This window comes from Bos indicus x Bos taurus, chromosome 9 (genome assembly GCF_003369695.1).
Source record: "Bos indicus x Bos taurus breed Angus x Brahman F1 hybrid chromosome 9, Bos_hybrid_MaternalHap_v2.0, whole genome shotgun sequence".
Taxonomy (NCBI): Eukaryota; Metazoa; Chordata; class Mammalia; order Artiodactyla; family Bovidae; genus Bos; species Bos indicus x Bos taurus.
Genome location: NC_040084.1, coordinates 79,858,352 through 79,872,232, shown reverse-complemented (window position 1 = coordinate 79,872,232; position 13,881 = coordinate 79,858,352). Strand labels below are relative to the sequence as shown.

Sequence of the window (13,881 nt, the reverse complement as noted above, 5' to 3'; positions counted from 1 at the left end):
GACTTAGCATGCATGCGCGCATATTCATTATCAACTTCATCTGCTGCACCATCAGCAACAAAATTTGAGGAGGTGAGAGGAAGAGGCAGAGAGGACGTTCTAAGCCAGTGTTAGCAAATGTGTCTTTAGAGGTCCTAGTTCCTTTTAAGCCTGAGACAAATCAGCTCCATGGCCAAATAAAACTTGGAACTACATGCCTTCTCTCTCTTTTGAAGATTTTATAATGCATATCAGTACATGAAAGAACCTGAGATGCTCGGATATACAGAAACTTGCTCCTGAACTAATTTCACTCTTTGATCCTCTTTTCTGTGAGATATATTATTGATATATCTCACGTTCATAGAATACATGTTTAGGGCTTCCCTGGTGGCTCGGACAGTAAATGAGAGAGCCCTGGCTTTGATCCCTGGGTTGGGAAGATCCCCTGGAGGAGGACATGGCAACCCACTCCAGCATTCTTGCCTGGAGAATCCCATGGACAGAGGAGCCTGGTGGGCTATAGTCCACGGGGTTGCAAAGAGTCAGACATGACTGAGTGACTAAGCAAAGAACAGCACAAATACACTTTAGAAACTATAAAACTATAAAATCAAGGTGCAGAGGAAGACAGGTAGATAACACAGGTGGAAAATCTTTTCTGCTAGAGATTCATGGAGTATTTAAATAGAAGATTAGTGAAAGTTAATTTTGAAAGGCTAGGTTGCAATCACACTGTAGATGTCTTACTTTATAGAAAAAATGGTCTTCAAACAGGTGCATGCAAACCAGGGAGTGCTCTTGATGATCTATTGATGTGTGAGAAGCAACTAATTTCTATTTATATTACATGATACCATATATTGGTTAAGTAATATACACATACACACATGCATACATAAAATTTATTTAAAATTACAAATGTATTTTGGGAGTACTAAGAAAGCTAAATTTTTAAAAAATTATTGAGATCCACAATCAAAATTTTTTTAAACCATTACTGCACTATTGAAGCTTTTTGTGCAAAGCAATGATATATAGTTATTTAGAAAGATTATGAGTATAGTGTGTATTTCTGTATTTTCATGTGTATGTGTGTGTAGGTATAACCACAGAGAGTGGTATTAAATTAGACACTCCTGTTTTTTTGCATGTGGCAGAGGGAGGGGAGGGCATGTGGGATCTTAGTTCCCCTAACAGGAATCGAACCTGTGCCCCTTGCAGTGGAAGCACAGAGTCTTAACCACTGGCTGCCAGGCAAGTCCCCTAGACACTACTTTCTATTTCTCAATTTATTCTGTCACTTACCTGATATTAACCACGTAAACAGTGTAGTTCCAATTCTGGAAGGTTGAATTGAGCTGAAAATACAATGGAAATGGTGAGTTTGAATTAACACTTTAAAAAAAAGAAACTTAAATCCAGTTTCTTCTCTCCCATTAATTGTTACTGGAATAAGACCCTGCGAAAATTCCAAAGAGCTAAAGGAATGAAAGAAAGGTACAGATAACAGTTACTGAGGCACTGTATGCCAAGAAATTTACCAATGTCTTTTCTTTCATTCTCACAACAGCTAATGAGATAGGTATTATCTGCACTATCCTCCCACCTATTACGCAAAGAAACTAAGCTTCACGGAGATGAAACAGCTCACCCAGCTGCAACTAAGAAGTAACCGATCCCAGATTGGAACCCAAGTCTATCTGAATGGAAACATTATACTTTCCTCTTTAGCCTATATTACTAGGGCTTTCTCTATAATGGGCTTTCAAGTTAGCTGTACCACTGAGAACTGATCCACAACAGAGTACACAGGAAAGACCAGCATAATACACACCTTCCACATTCTTCATTCAACAAACACTGAGGTGCATTAACACATGTTTTTCTAGCAATTATCATCTTATAAGAATATCAGTAGTAAGAAAAATAATAAATTAACAATATAGACCTTTAAAAACAAAGATAAGTTCAACATTATGGAGAATTGTGTTATTGATAATTATGTGGTCATTTAACAATTTTTATGGGTCTCAGCACTAAACTTTTTAATGAAGCAATGGATTCCTCTCCATGAAAAACAAAAAAAAAAAACCTTCCATACGTCCAATACAATCACAAAATATTTTGATTTCTTTACTGACATGAAATTCTCTTATTTATATATCACCTCCAAAGAGGTTTTTTAGGTCTTGTTTCATACACACATTTAGCCTTCCTTGTGAGCATTTTTAAATTGAATGTAAATTCTAGGAAATTCTGGAAAGAAGCATTAAATTATTTTTAAATTGTAAATAGTAATAATATGAAATAGGGACACCACTTATACCTTCTCTGTTACCAAACACCTGCTTTCGTATCTTATGTCTTAAGGAGAAATGTCCATTTAAATTTAGTTTCATATGAAAAACGATGCTATGTTGAAAACCATGCATGAAATAAATATAAATGTAAAATTATACCTTGCCTAAAGCATAAACTCCCCAATGAATGCTGATTTACAGAATTAATAACATTAGAAGTGGTCCATTTGAGAATGAGAATAAAGAATTCTATCTTTTGACTAACGCAACATTGAAAATCAACTATACTTCAATAAAATAAATTAAAAAAACTTTATCTTTTGAAAACATTCTGACTTTAAAAAAGCAGAAAGAATGTGAAAGAAAACGGGATGCAAGATTAAACTCATTCAGTAAAGCCCTCTCTCCATTTAGAAATTCAATACATCTAGTGTTTGAATTAGCTGCTAAGGTTAATATGTCATTTCAGAAAGTTGACAGTAGTACTTTTCTTTGATTTCTACTAGATTTTACTTCCCTGCCTCAATTTTTGTAACAGAGTTGTTAATTACATACTTTTGTTTTCTGTGGGTAACTTGTTGCAAAGGGTGCAGCCTTTAAAAATAAAACTATGTTTTCCTACCATTCTTCAAATATATATACATATACACATACCTGAAGAAAGTATATATACTTATATATATATAAAGTATTATCATCACTATCTGTCAGTGTATGGTTTAACATTTTTTTGCTACCGAGGCCACATTTATTAGAAATGCGGCCTTGGTATATGCCCTACCACATAAGAAATCCATTTTTCTTACTTCAGAATATATACCCAAATGACAAATTACTTTTTCCACAAAAATTGTCTGAACTGTAGTAGTAAATAAAAGCAGTACAAGGTCCCAAAATATGCTGTAGGTAGGAAATAAAATAATAAAAAATATAAACCTATGGGAAATTAAATTTTTGATATTATATCAGAGAAGGAAAAAATCATTAACATGTATTTATAATGTGTATTTATATATTTATATAATGTATATATATAACATGCATTTATAAAATAATAAAATAAAATGTTTAGTTTTTAAAATTAGAAATTACCAAAATTTTCACCAATAGAATATTGGTTAAATATATTATAACCCAAATATCTAGTACAGTGTAGACTGCTGTGTACAATATTCTATTTTTAATGTAAAAAGAAAAACATAAGAATGTATAGTCATTTTCTTTTACATTCATAAATTCTCAGGAAAAAAAACAAGAAAAATGCACAGTGATTTCCAAGCACATAAGTTGGTTTCTAGGCAGATGAGTGTCAAGGATGGGTGGAAGATATTCATGATATACTTTTTATACACTTGGTTTTTGAATCAAGGACTCAAACAGCGCTAAAAATGTACGACTATTACAGTAAATAAAGATACCTCTCAAAATACTTTTCCGTTTGTGCTGTTCTTTTCTTCTTTGACATAATAGCCCATTAGGCTCACTTTCTTGTCCTTTATTCAACAATACCTCACTTTTTATTCAAAAGTGCAATACTTCACTTACACTTCCATACATTTATAATGAACAGTATCTTTATTTCAGTATGATCTGTGGGTTCAGTTAGACAGTAGAGTCTTTCCCAGATTTCCAGAGATTAGTTTAAAGCCCAAAACAGAAATTTTACAATCCACTTACCCATTCGGCCACCTTGCTCTGTACTTTCACCTCGGGGTGAGGAAGGATGTTTTGAAGCACTATGGAAATTCTATAAATAATCCCATCTGTCCATTGGAAATAGGATTCAGTCCATTAGTTATATTTTACAGTCATACACTTATCAGCTTACATTTATAATGACATAATTTCACACAAGGGCTTCCCTTGTGGCTCAGCTGATAAAGAATCCACCAGCAATGCGGAAGACCTGGGTTCAATCCCTGGGTTAGGAAGATCCCCTGAGAAGGGAAAGGCTACCCACTCCAGTATTCTGGCCTGGAAAATTTCATGGACTGTACAGCCCATGGGGTAGCAAAGAGTCGGACACGACTGAACAACTAAGAAATGCCTTCTACATAGGTACAGAAATTTTCTGCACAGGTTATTTTCAGTCACCTTGCAACTTTTTAGAAATAGTTATCATTTAGTTTACTTATAGATAAGTCATTGCTTCTAAATTATCACCTATATATGTTCCTTCTTAATTCTTAATTCTATACATTTCTCCCTACTGTCTGTTAAATGATTTTTCATGTACAATTTGATTTCCTGTAACCAAAAATTATCCTTTTCTAACATTATGAAGAATGATAGTTCGAGATGTGAAAACTTGAGTAAGATGATGGACAGAACTTAATTTGGAAACGAATAGGTATCACGTATTTTTCACCCACAGACCCTTATTTTCTCTATCCTCTTTCCCCTGCCCCACTAAAGCATTTTCTTCTACTTAAGTTGTTGAGTTCATTTTCACCAGATTTTTTCATCGAAATTCCATAAGTGCAGTCAATTGTTATCAAGTTAAGGAGGAAAAAACAAACAATATTTGCAGATGGACTTTTAACTGGACTTGCTTGTAAAAGACAATCCTATGTCAGAAGGAAGTTGTGCTTTTTTGCAGGAGAGAAGTGCAATCTTTAAAGTAGTCTGCCATACATATATATTTTTCTTTTTTTTTTTTTAATGAAAATCAAACTGACCAGTCAGGGTTTGCTAAATTTCTCTAGATATGTGCTAAAGGATATCTTACTACAAATAGTAATGAGAAAAGGACTTTTTAAATATGGTAGATCATGCAGAGAAAAAAAGTTGATTCTTCATTATTGTCAATCAATCATCTATTTCCACGCTTATAAACATGAGTAAAATACACATGTTGTTTGTTGTTTAGTCGCTCAGTCATGTCCTGCTCTTTTGTAACCCCATGGACTGTAACCTTCCAGGCTCCTCTGTCCATGGAATTTCCCAGGCAAAAATACTAGAGTGGGTTGTTATTTCCTTCTCCAGGGGATCTTCCCAACCCAGGGATCAAACCTGTATCTCCTGCATTGTAGGTGGAGACTTTACTGCTTACTGCTGAGCCACTGGGGAAGCCAAAATATGCATAGCAAATGTAAAAATATATTATTAAAACAATGGGGAAAAGATTTAATGAAGATTTGGGGGAAGTAGTACATAAAAGTACAAAAGTATGTCTCCTAGGAACTCCCAAATCTACCAAAATGCAAATTCCAGTCACACTCCTAAAGGAAGGTTTTCCAGTATAGGGGTCAGAAACTCAAGCTTTAAAAAAAAAATCACCACTCTCAGATGTAATAATATGTCTGTGAGATCAGTGTAAGTCCCAGGATATTTAATTTATGCATACTAAGTTATTAGAAGTCCAGCTTCTAAAACTCTTCAGATATTTTAATAACCTTGACTTTATCTTCCTTTAAAAATATTCTGAATGAAAAATTACAGGAGTGTATGTAAAATAAATGATAATAAGTCAGGCAAACAAATAAACAAACAAATTTACACTGTAGACCTTATCATATCAAATCGTGGACATTCTGAATGACTCAGAAGGAATTTAAGTTCCAGAAGTCCAAGATTCTACACCAATGTTAGGAATCAAGGGGTATTCTGTGCATGTTCCCTGATGCCAGTTAAGTATTAAAACTGACAAGCTACCACTAGATGGAGACCTAAAGCGTGTGTCTGTGTTAGGAATTGCAGTCTTGCCCTCTCAGGAGAATCCTGCAAAATATTAAAAATGAGTATTTTAATCACTCACATTTCTGAAATTTTACAGAAGCATCCAAACATTTAAGATTGTTTTAATTTAAAATATTTCTCACTTCTTTTTCTAATTCACTGTTTTTATAAATGAGAAAGACATTCCATATCAGAGTCAGTCTAAATCCCTATAGGACTCTTCCCAGTGTTATGTTGTTTATGGCAAATAAAATCTATGACTATACCAAACCACCTACTCCTAAGTGCTGGAGATTCACCCATGCTATGGATCTTTTTTCATATAGTCTTGCTTCAGAAGCCTCAGAATGAGATATTTATATATTCAGCAAAAATTATTCAATGCTGTCTACTTGTTATACTTATTTAAAATTTTTGGATAATGTAGTCAACAAGTAATCCGAAGAAATGCCCAAGAATGAATTGTCAAAGCAAGATAAAATATCCACTGAAGGTCTGGTGAGAAAGGTTTTGGACTGCAGCAAAATAAGTGGCTTAAGCATTGCCACTGCAGAAAATGCACAGTTGAGACACTGATGCAGACTTTTCCAGGTCATTCTGGTAATCAAGTCACCTTCTCCTACAAATCCTATGGTTTCTCAATAAGAAAGCTATTCACAAATCTTCATCTGTTCCAGAGACTTCAAAAGCTGTATGTATTGTCCTAATAATTGACATCCCAGTCTAAAGAATGCATGACACTTTTTTCCAATTAGATGACTCTTCCAGCCCCACAAAACTTCAAAGCAGAAACCATTACTTGCCATAACAGATCTGGTATCAAAACATATGCCTGGCTGTAGATCTTTTCCTTTTTTAATTTTCTTAACACTCTTCTCAGAATTTCTTGGAACATTTAGAAATGAGACTATTCTCCATTCAAGGGAATGAAGTAGGTTTGAAAAGGTGGGTTTTAAAATACACATTTGAAAAGATAGATTTTAAAGTAGAAATTAAATGCTATTTTACATTCAAGATGACTGCTTTGACTGGTGCAGAGGCAATTATAGTAGACAGTGGCATTTATCATATGACTAGAGTACTGCTCATCACACATACAATTTCTTTAAGTTATTTGGCATATAAAGCTAGATTGATTGTTGGGTCCACATGAATACCCTTAGAGTGAATTTTTTTGAGTAGTCAAATGTATGTGAGAAACTAGAAGCAGTGATACAATTTGCACTTGTAGATTTTTAGAAGAATAATAAGGACTAACAAAGTCAGTTTCTTACTTTGATTGCTTGTGCTAACCTCACAAAAGTTTAATATTCAGCAGCAGTACAGTGATGCTTCAAGCATAGAACATATGATTTGGAATGGAAATAATAATAAGTCCAAGAGCTTTTCTTGGGAATGCAGTAGAAAAGGCACAAAGGTTATTTGTGGGAATACCTAAGTTGTTCCTCATATAGAAATATGTTTGTGAAAAGTAGCTTAAAAGATAAGATTTTCTTAGTATATAATCTGAACTATCAGATTAAAATCCTATTGAAAAATAACAAAAATAACTTTATGCAAGGGAATAGGGACATTTCACTAAAGCCATGAAAACAAATTCTCTTGATGTACTCAAAAAATACATCTGATTGCCAAACAATTTAAATCCCTCTTCCCTCACCACACCAGCATATCATGACTAATGAATTAGATTTCTTTGATAGTAGATTTCTTTGATAGTGCAGAGTTTATAAGACTGGATAAGGTAGATAACAGATCTGATAGCTGTGTATCTTTCTTACAGTGAACAAAACAGCATTCTCTAACATATCAGATCTGAGGCCTGAGAATGTTTACTACATCAGTTTCCCAAGAAAAGTGTATTTGAAATTGCTGATAGCATGTGAATGATCTCAGATAGTCTAGAATAGGACATTAAATCCCATTTATTCACAAGGTAAACAAGTAATTCTCTTTTCAATTATTTCAAATTTAACTACACCAAAGACAAAAAACTTAATTACAGTGGGTCTTGTAACCCTCCCTTTTTAAAAAAATAATGAAGGCTTCAAGTGCTGAGATGTGAGAAGGCAATTGGATATAGAGAGAATTCAGTAGCGTTGTTTTCATTATATTTATTTTCACTTTACATTTCTATTTTAAGACAAGCAGTACTAGTTTCAGTTTACAACTGTGATATTTTCCCATATAAATATAAATGTTTAAGTAAAAAAGTGAGTCAATTTTGGGGGGAAAAAACCTATTATAAATAGTAGAGACGGTTCAAGGATGTGGTAAAATTGAGATGCTGCATAAATTTGAGTACAGAATTTGAGACTATTTCTACAACATGAGGGCTTTCAAATATTTTTAAGTGCTCAGATTACATTTTTATCAAGAATGATCTGAATTCGAGTTTTCTTTCTTTAAAGTGGCCAAATCAAACCATTTGAACTGATTCTAACATTTGCTTTTTTTGTTGATACGCCCATGAAGGCTATGACGCAGAGAGAGATGGACTGAACAAGGCTCTCTTCAAGAATGTCAGAAATGACATGATTGAGTGAATACAGCTCCACTCCACCAAGTCGAGGACTCTGAAGCATCATGTAAACGTTCTTGGGCAGTAGAGGATGTGCCAGTCCTGGAGGGCGAATGCCACAGAGGCTCTTTGTATGTTCATACAAAGAGTGAAATACTTAGTTAGAATTATAATATTCCCATCTACTGGCTAGAGTCCATGTGAAATATGCACTGGAAATTTCAGCTGCTTTTGCTTTCTTGGGGGTTGCTGGAATTTTTGCTCCATCATAAATCTCCTTGGCCTAACTACCAGAATAACCATAAACACTTCCCTGAATCGATGTCTTTATAACCCTAATGAAATTTATATCTACGTTTCATGTAAAATATTCCATACTTTCAATTTAAATGTCCTTACAGAGGAAGTTGGTGTAACCCCCAAAGCCAGAAGAAAAAAGGAAAAAAGGAAACTATGCCAGTTCCTCTTCTCTGGGTTTGGTCCCTGGTGATACATCACAGATGTCTTGGCCTTGCAAGTTAAATGACTGAGGTTGAGCAAATGCCTTTGTTTCTAATACCTCATATTTGAGAATATTACTTGTGTTTGAGGCAATGATGTGGTCACCTGATTGGAATTTCGCTTTTTCAGAAGAAACTGAAACCACTTACTCTGAATTACCAAAAAGCTATGTATGTAGTCAATATAGGTAGCAGATTAAATAATCAATCTGACATTTCCCCGGTTCATTTCTTATCTTATGTAACTTTGCAAATTATAAATAATATAAACAGAAATGTATTTGCACAAGGAAAAAACAGGAAGTATTGGCAGTTACTTGAAGTTTTGTCAGTCAAAAATTGATTTATGATTTAGTTAATATCCAATCACATTCTAACTATGGTGTGTGTGTGTTAGTTGCTCAGCTGTGTCTGACTGCGAGTCCATGGACTGTAGCCCAGTAAGCGCCTCTGTCCATGGAATTCTCCAGGTGAGAATACTGGAGGTAGCCATTATTCCTCAATAAATAAAAACAAAGAGCAAAGTATTACTGTATAAAAATGATCTAAATGTCACAAATGTTTGAACATAACGTTGGCCTCAGTGAGAAATTAAATTACTAAAATTATGTAGTTTTTTGAGATTACAAAATTCTTTAAAACAGGTTTCTTTAGAGAATAACCTGGCAGAACTCCATAAATACTTTCTTCTTGGATCTCTAGTATAATGCAAACTCATTCCATTTAACTAATGTCTTTCCCTGAAAGCTTCCTTTGAAAGAAATTTTAGCTAAAATTCAGAGATGTGATACTAGATGTGTACTCATTCCATTGGTTATTTGGGGAACTCCAGGCAATCAAATGATATTTATTTTACTAGTCTTGCAGATGTACAAATGTACCAATTGATTTTAACAACAGACACTTTGTTGGAACATTAGATATTTCCATCTTTGGAATACAGGTGTTCATCAAGTCAGACATACTACAAATATAAAAGGTAACGATTTCTTACCATTCCTTTGTTTATCGGTTCTGTTAGTAACAGGCATGTTAGTGGTGACAGTGGGTGATGTAGTACTAGGAGGGTTTACAGTAGCTGGTAATAAAGATGAGAAAGATGTAATTTTGCAAAAAGCACATGAAAGTTAATATGGATAAGCAATCTATAATTGATGCATGAAAATATACAGAGGAGGAACAGAAACCATTTCTTGCCACTAAACACAAGTTTCAAGGTTATAATGTATAAAATGAAGCAATGCCTTCTATAGCACATTAAGAATCTGTTCCCATGGTCTTTGGTGCCATCTTGTACAAGAGTCTGGAACTGGCACAAAGAGAATGGAGAAAGAACATTCGATTCTAGACCTAAGTTTGCTATCAAGAGGCTGATGATCACACAGTAAATGAATAAACCTTCCTAGAACTCAGTCTCCTAAGTCTCTAACAAGAAAGGCTAGAGAAGGAAGTCTGAGCACCACCTGTCAGCTTGAAAATTATCTAAACTAAGTCAGTCTTTCTGATACACTGAGAGTAGCAAAATAAAATTTCAGAAGAAAATATACTTCTCCTAGAGAAGATAAATGTGAAGGAAAAAAAGAGAATGAAATGGATGACATCAATCATTTAAAGATTCCAATAACTTTACTAAACAATGATGGACAAAATGGATTTCATAAGGGCAAGCCTTACAGGAGGGATTTTTCAAAGCAGTATGTCAAAGCTATGTTTCTGATTCTACTAAAACTCAAATATTAAACCCTATGTAATGTTTTGATAATATCTTTCTAAGGGATTCTGGAGGAACAATGTAAGTAGTAAAATAACTATACATATAATTTTCCTTTGAGTTTATCTTAGGAGTATATTTGTATAAGATGTACATTTCTATGTACAATAACTATTTGTTACATATTTCTTTTAAATGGGCTTCCTTGGTGATTCAGATGGTAAAGAATCCATCCACCTGCAACAGGGGAGACCTAAGTTTGATCCCTGGATTGCATCTTTTAATTAGAAAAAAATTACCTAAATTTAAAACATTTCACTAATTATAAAAAGAATTACCTTCCAAAGGATCTTTAGAAAATATTGAATTTCTTATTCAAAATGTCTATTCTTAACTAAAATAACTTTTTCATTCAAAAATAATATACAACACTTAAGAATGAGGATTCTTTTTGAAATCTTTTATATTTTTAAATTGTGAACAATCAGTTATATTTATGTAATGCAAAATACATCTAAGTCTCAGATTTAAAAAAAAATTAAATTAAAAAAAACCTTCACGGCTTGAACTAAGCAAAATTAAGGCTTTTTAAAATTTCATTTAACTATTTTAAAACCACACTGAGTTCATCAAAAGAAACTACTTAATGGCTTTATTATCTTAAGGTAGTCATCAACAATAATATCAAGAGATAATGTCTCAGAAAAAAAAATAATAATGAGTTGCACCCTTTCTCCCTGCCTACCCTACTTCCACACTGGAACTTTAAAAGAGAGCTTAGGTTTCTATTCACTTAGTCTCACTTCTAACCCGTCACTTTAATCCTATGACCTTCTTAATAAAAGATCCAACTTTACAAAAGACATGGTCATGATTCTTAATGTGGCATATAGAAATGCTACTTCAAAAAGAAGTATATAACAGAATAAATGGATGGAAATGGGTCATGGATAATCAGAAGAAGCAATGATAAAATTAAAGCAAAATATTTTAAAATTTATGCAACTATGGATTATTCAGCATGCAACTATTCAATACATAATATATAATTATAATACTGATCATAGTATAGTCATTATGCACTGTAATAATTAATAAAATTACATTCATATGAGTAATAAGATAACTATTTTTATCTTAATATTTAAGTTACATTGCACATCATAAATTGCCTCATGGCCTTGTCTTAAACTTAATTGACTATTCAACTTAATTTTTCCTCTTGTTTTTTAGACATGAATACTTTTTCAAAATATCGTATGGCTATATTTATACTGGACAATATTTTTGAGAGGAAATAGAGGGAAAAAAATGAAGTCAACCCTTCCTAATAGCATATAATTATTCACATTTTAAAAACTCAGTGCTTTATGGAAATGTGGTCATCCAGTGTGTGAATGCATTCTTTCTCTACACTGTGCACCCACACAACTAAAACACATCCAGAAATTCTTCTGGTTTGCTGGTTTCTGGCCTCTCCAGTGAAAATGAAGATAAAATTCAAAACAATGACAACTACATTTTCCAAAACAGCAAGTAAGAAACAGACACTCCAGAGGACGATGTTGACTCCCTACCTTGGCAGAGGGTCCCCAAATCTGCACAGCTGGCTAGCTCTGCTGCTGGGAGTGGAATCAGGTAGGAACCTTGATCAACACAGAAAGATTGCACAAATATGACTTATGATTTAGTGATATTATCCAGAAAAAAATTTCATTAATCATTTGGTTGGTGTGAAAGGAGCAGCCCTGGAAGAGTCCACCAGTAATATTTTAACATCAAGAAAGTCTCTGTGTCTTAATTTCCACAAATGTAAAATCAAGCTACTGAAATTTCTCTCAAAATCTTTAACTCAATCTACTGACCCTAACCACACATGAAAGGAAAAGAAGTGCAGCTACCCCTTAAACTGTACATAAAGAGTTTAGGACCTTTTCACAAAACAAATTATAAAGCTTTGGTGGAAATTCATACAAATGAAACAATAAGAACATGAAAGATAAGTTTCCAAAAGTGAACATGGATATTATTAATGCTCATAAAATACATATTTTTGGTTCACAGGTCCTAGCACATACTAGCTGCAATTCCAGAAATAAATTTCCGTGACTTCAGTTTGGTCTCTGTGCCTTTTTATTTCAAGCTTTGCCTGACTCATCCTCAGCAGGAAACAAATTTTGAGCTGATTTTCTAGTAGGAATAGTGGATTTTCTCTGTTGCACTAAATCTCTCTCTGGCTATTAACAGGCTTTTATCAACAGGTTGAGGCTGAGGAAGATGGGATAAACTTATCAAAAAGCATATTTTACTATGATTAAGGATAGAAGAATAAATACAAACATATACATACACATAAATCTTTGGCCACCTAATGTGAAGAGCCGACTTATTGGAAAAGACCCTGATTCTGGGAAAGACTGAGGGCAGGAAGAGAAGGAGGAGAAGAAGGATGAGATGGTTGGATGGCATCACGGACTCAAAGGGCATGAGCATGAGCAAACTCCGGGAGATAGTGAAGGACAGGAAGTCTGGATGCTGCAGTCCATAGGGTTGCAAAAAGTCAGATATGACTGAGCAACTGAACAACAAGAAAATGCACATATATGTACGTACACACGTATATTGAATTTTTAAAGAACATTTCTATCATAGTAACTATATTCTAATATTTGAACATTTTCCAAACTTCCTGTGGCAATAGTACATGAAGACAGAGCAGGTACATGAGCCAACAAAAGATGTCTAATTAGACTAACGGTGTGCATGAGCAGAAAGCACCCCAACAATTTAGCAGCATCTCAGGAGCATAGTTTCTTCATTCTTAATTGCCTCAAGGAACTGGCCCAAAAGAAATCATTTTATTTTAGAAAGACCCAACCCTTGGGCCTCTGGTCTGTGATGTTAGCTGACAAGAAGATTTTATTATAGACCTTTACATGTTCATTCAATAAACATTCATTCGCCATTAACAGTATGAGAGACAGGGAGGCCAGAAGAATGCTTTAAAACTATGTCTCTGCTCTCAGAGAGACATGAATGGGAGGTGGCTTCACAGTTTTCACAGAGAAATATAGATGCATAGTGGTCCAAAGGAGCATGTGACCAGCAGTTTGGTGAGAAGGGTGAATAAAAAATCCTTTACAAAGATTAACTGGAAATATGAGGAGTCACTATACTGATCAGAGGATA

At 34.0% G+C, this 13,881-nt stretch overlaps 1 protein-coding gene across 8 annotated transcripts in view; it reads right to left on the bottom strand.

The window, feature by feature from the left end:
• Nucleotides 1-13,881, bottom strand: part of ADGRG6 (adhesion G protein-coupled receptor G6) — a 153,569-nt gene that overhangs the window by 55,270 nt on the left and 84,418 nt on the right. For 6 of the 8 annotated variants that reach the window (XM_027551723.1, XM_027551724.1, XM_027551721.1 and 3 more), the window contains 4 exons: nt 12,270-12,338; nt 9,976-10,059; nt 3,960-4,045; nt 1,288-1,340 (listed from right to left, as the gene is read on the bottom strand). In XM_027551723.1, the coding sequence (XP_027407524.1) occupies nt 1,288-1,340; nt 3,960-4,045; nt 9,976-10,059; nt 12,270-12,338 (292 nt within the window). The remainder of the gene's footprint in view (nt 1-1,287; nt 1,341-3,959; nt 4,046-9,975; nt 10,060-12,269; nt 12,339-13,881) is intronic. The other 2 variants (XM_027551729.1, XM_027551722.1) reach the window with 1 other exon arrangement.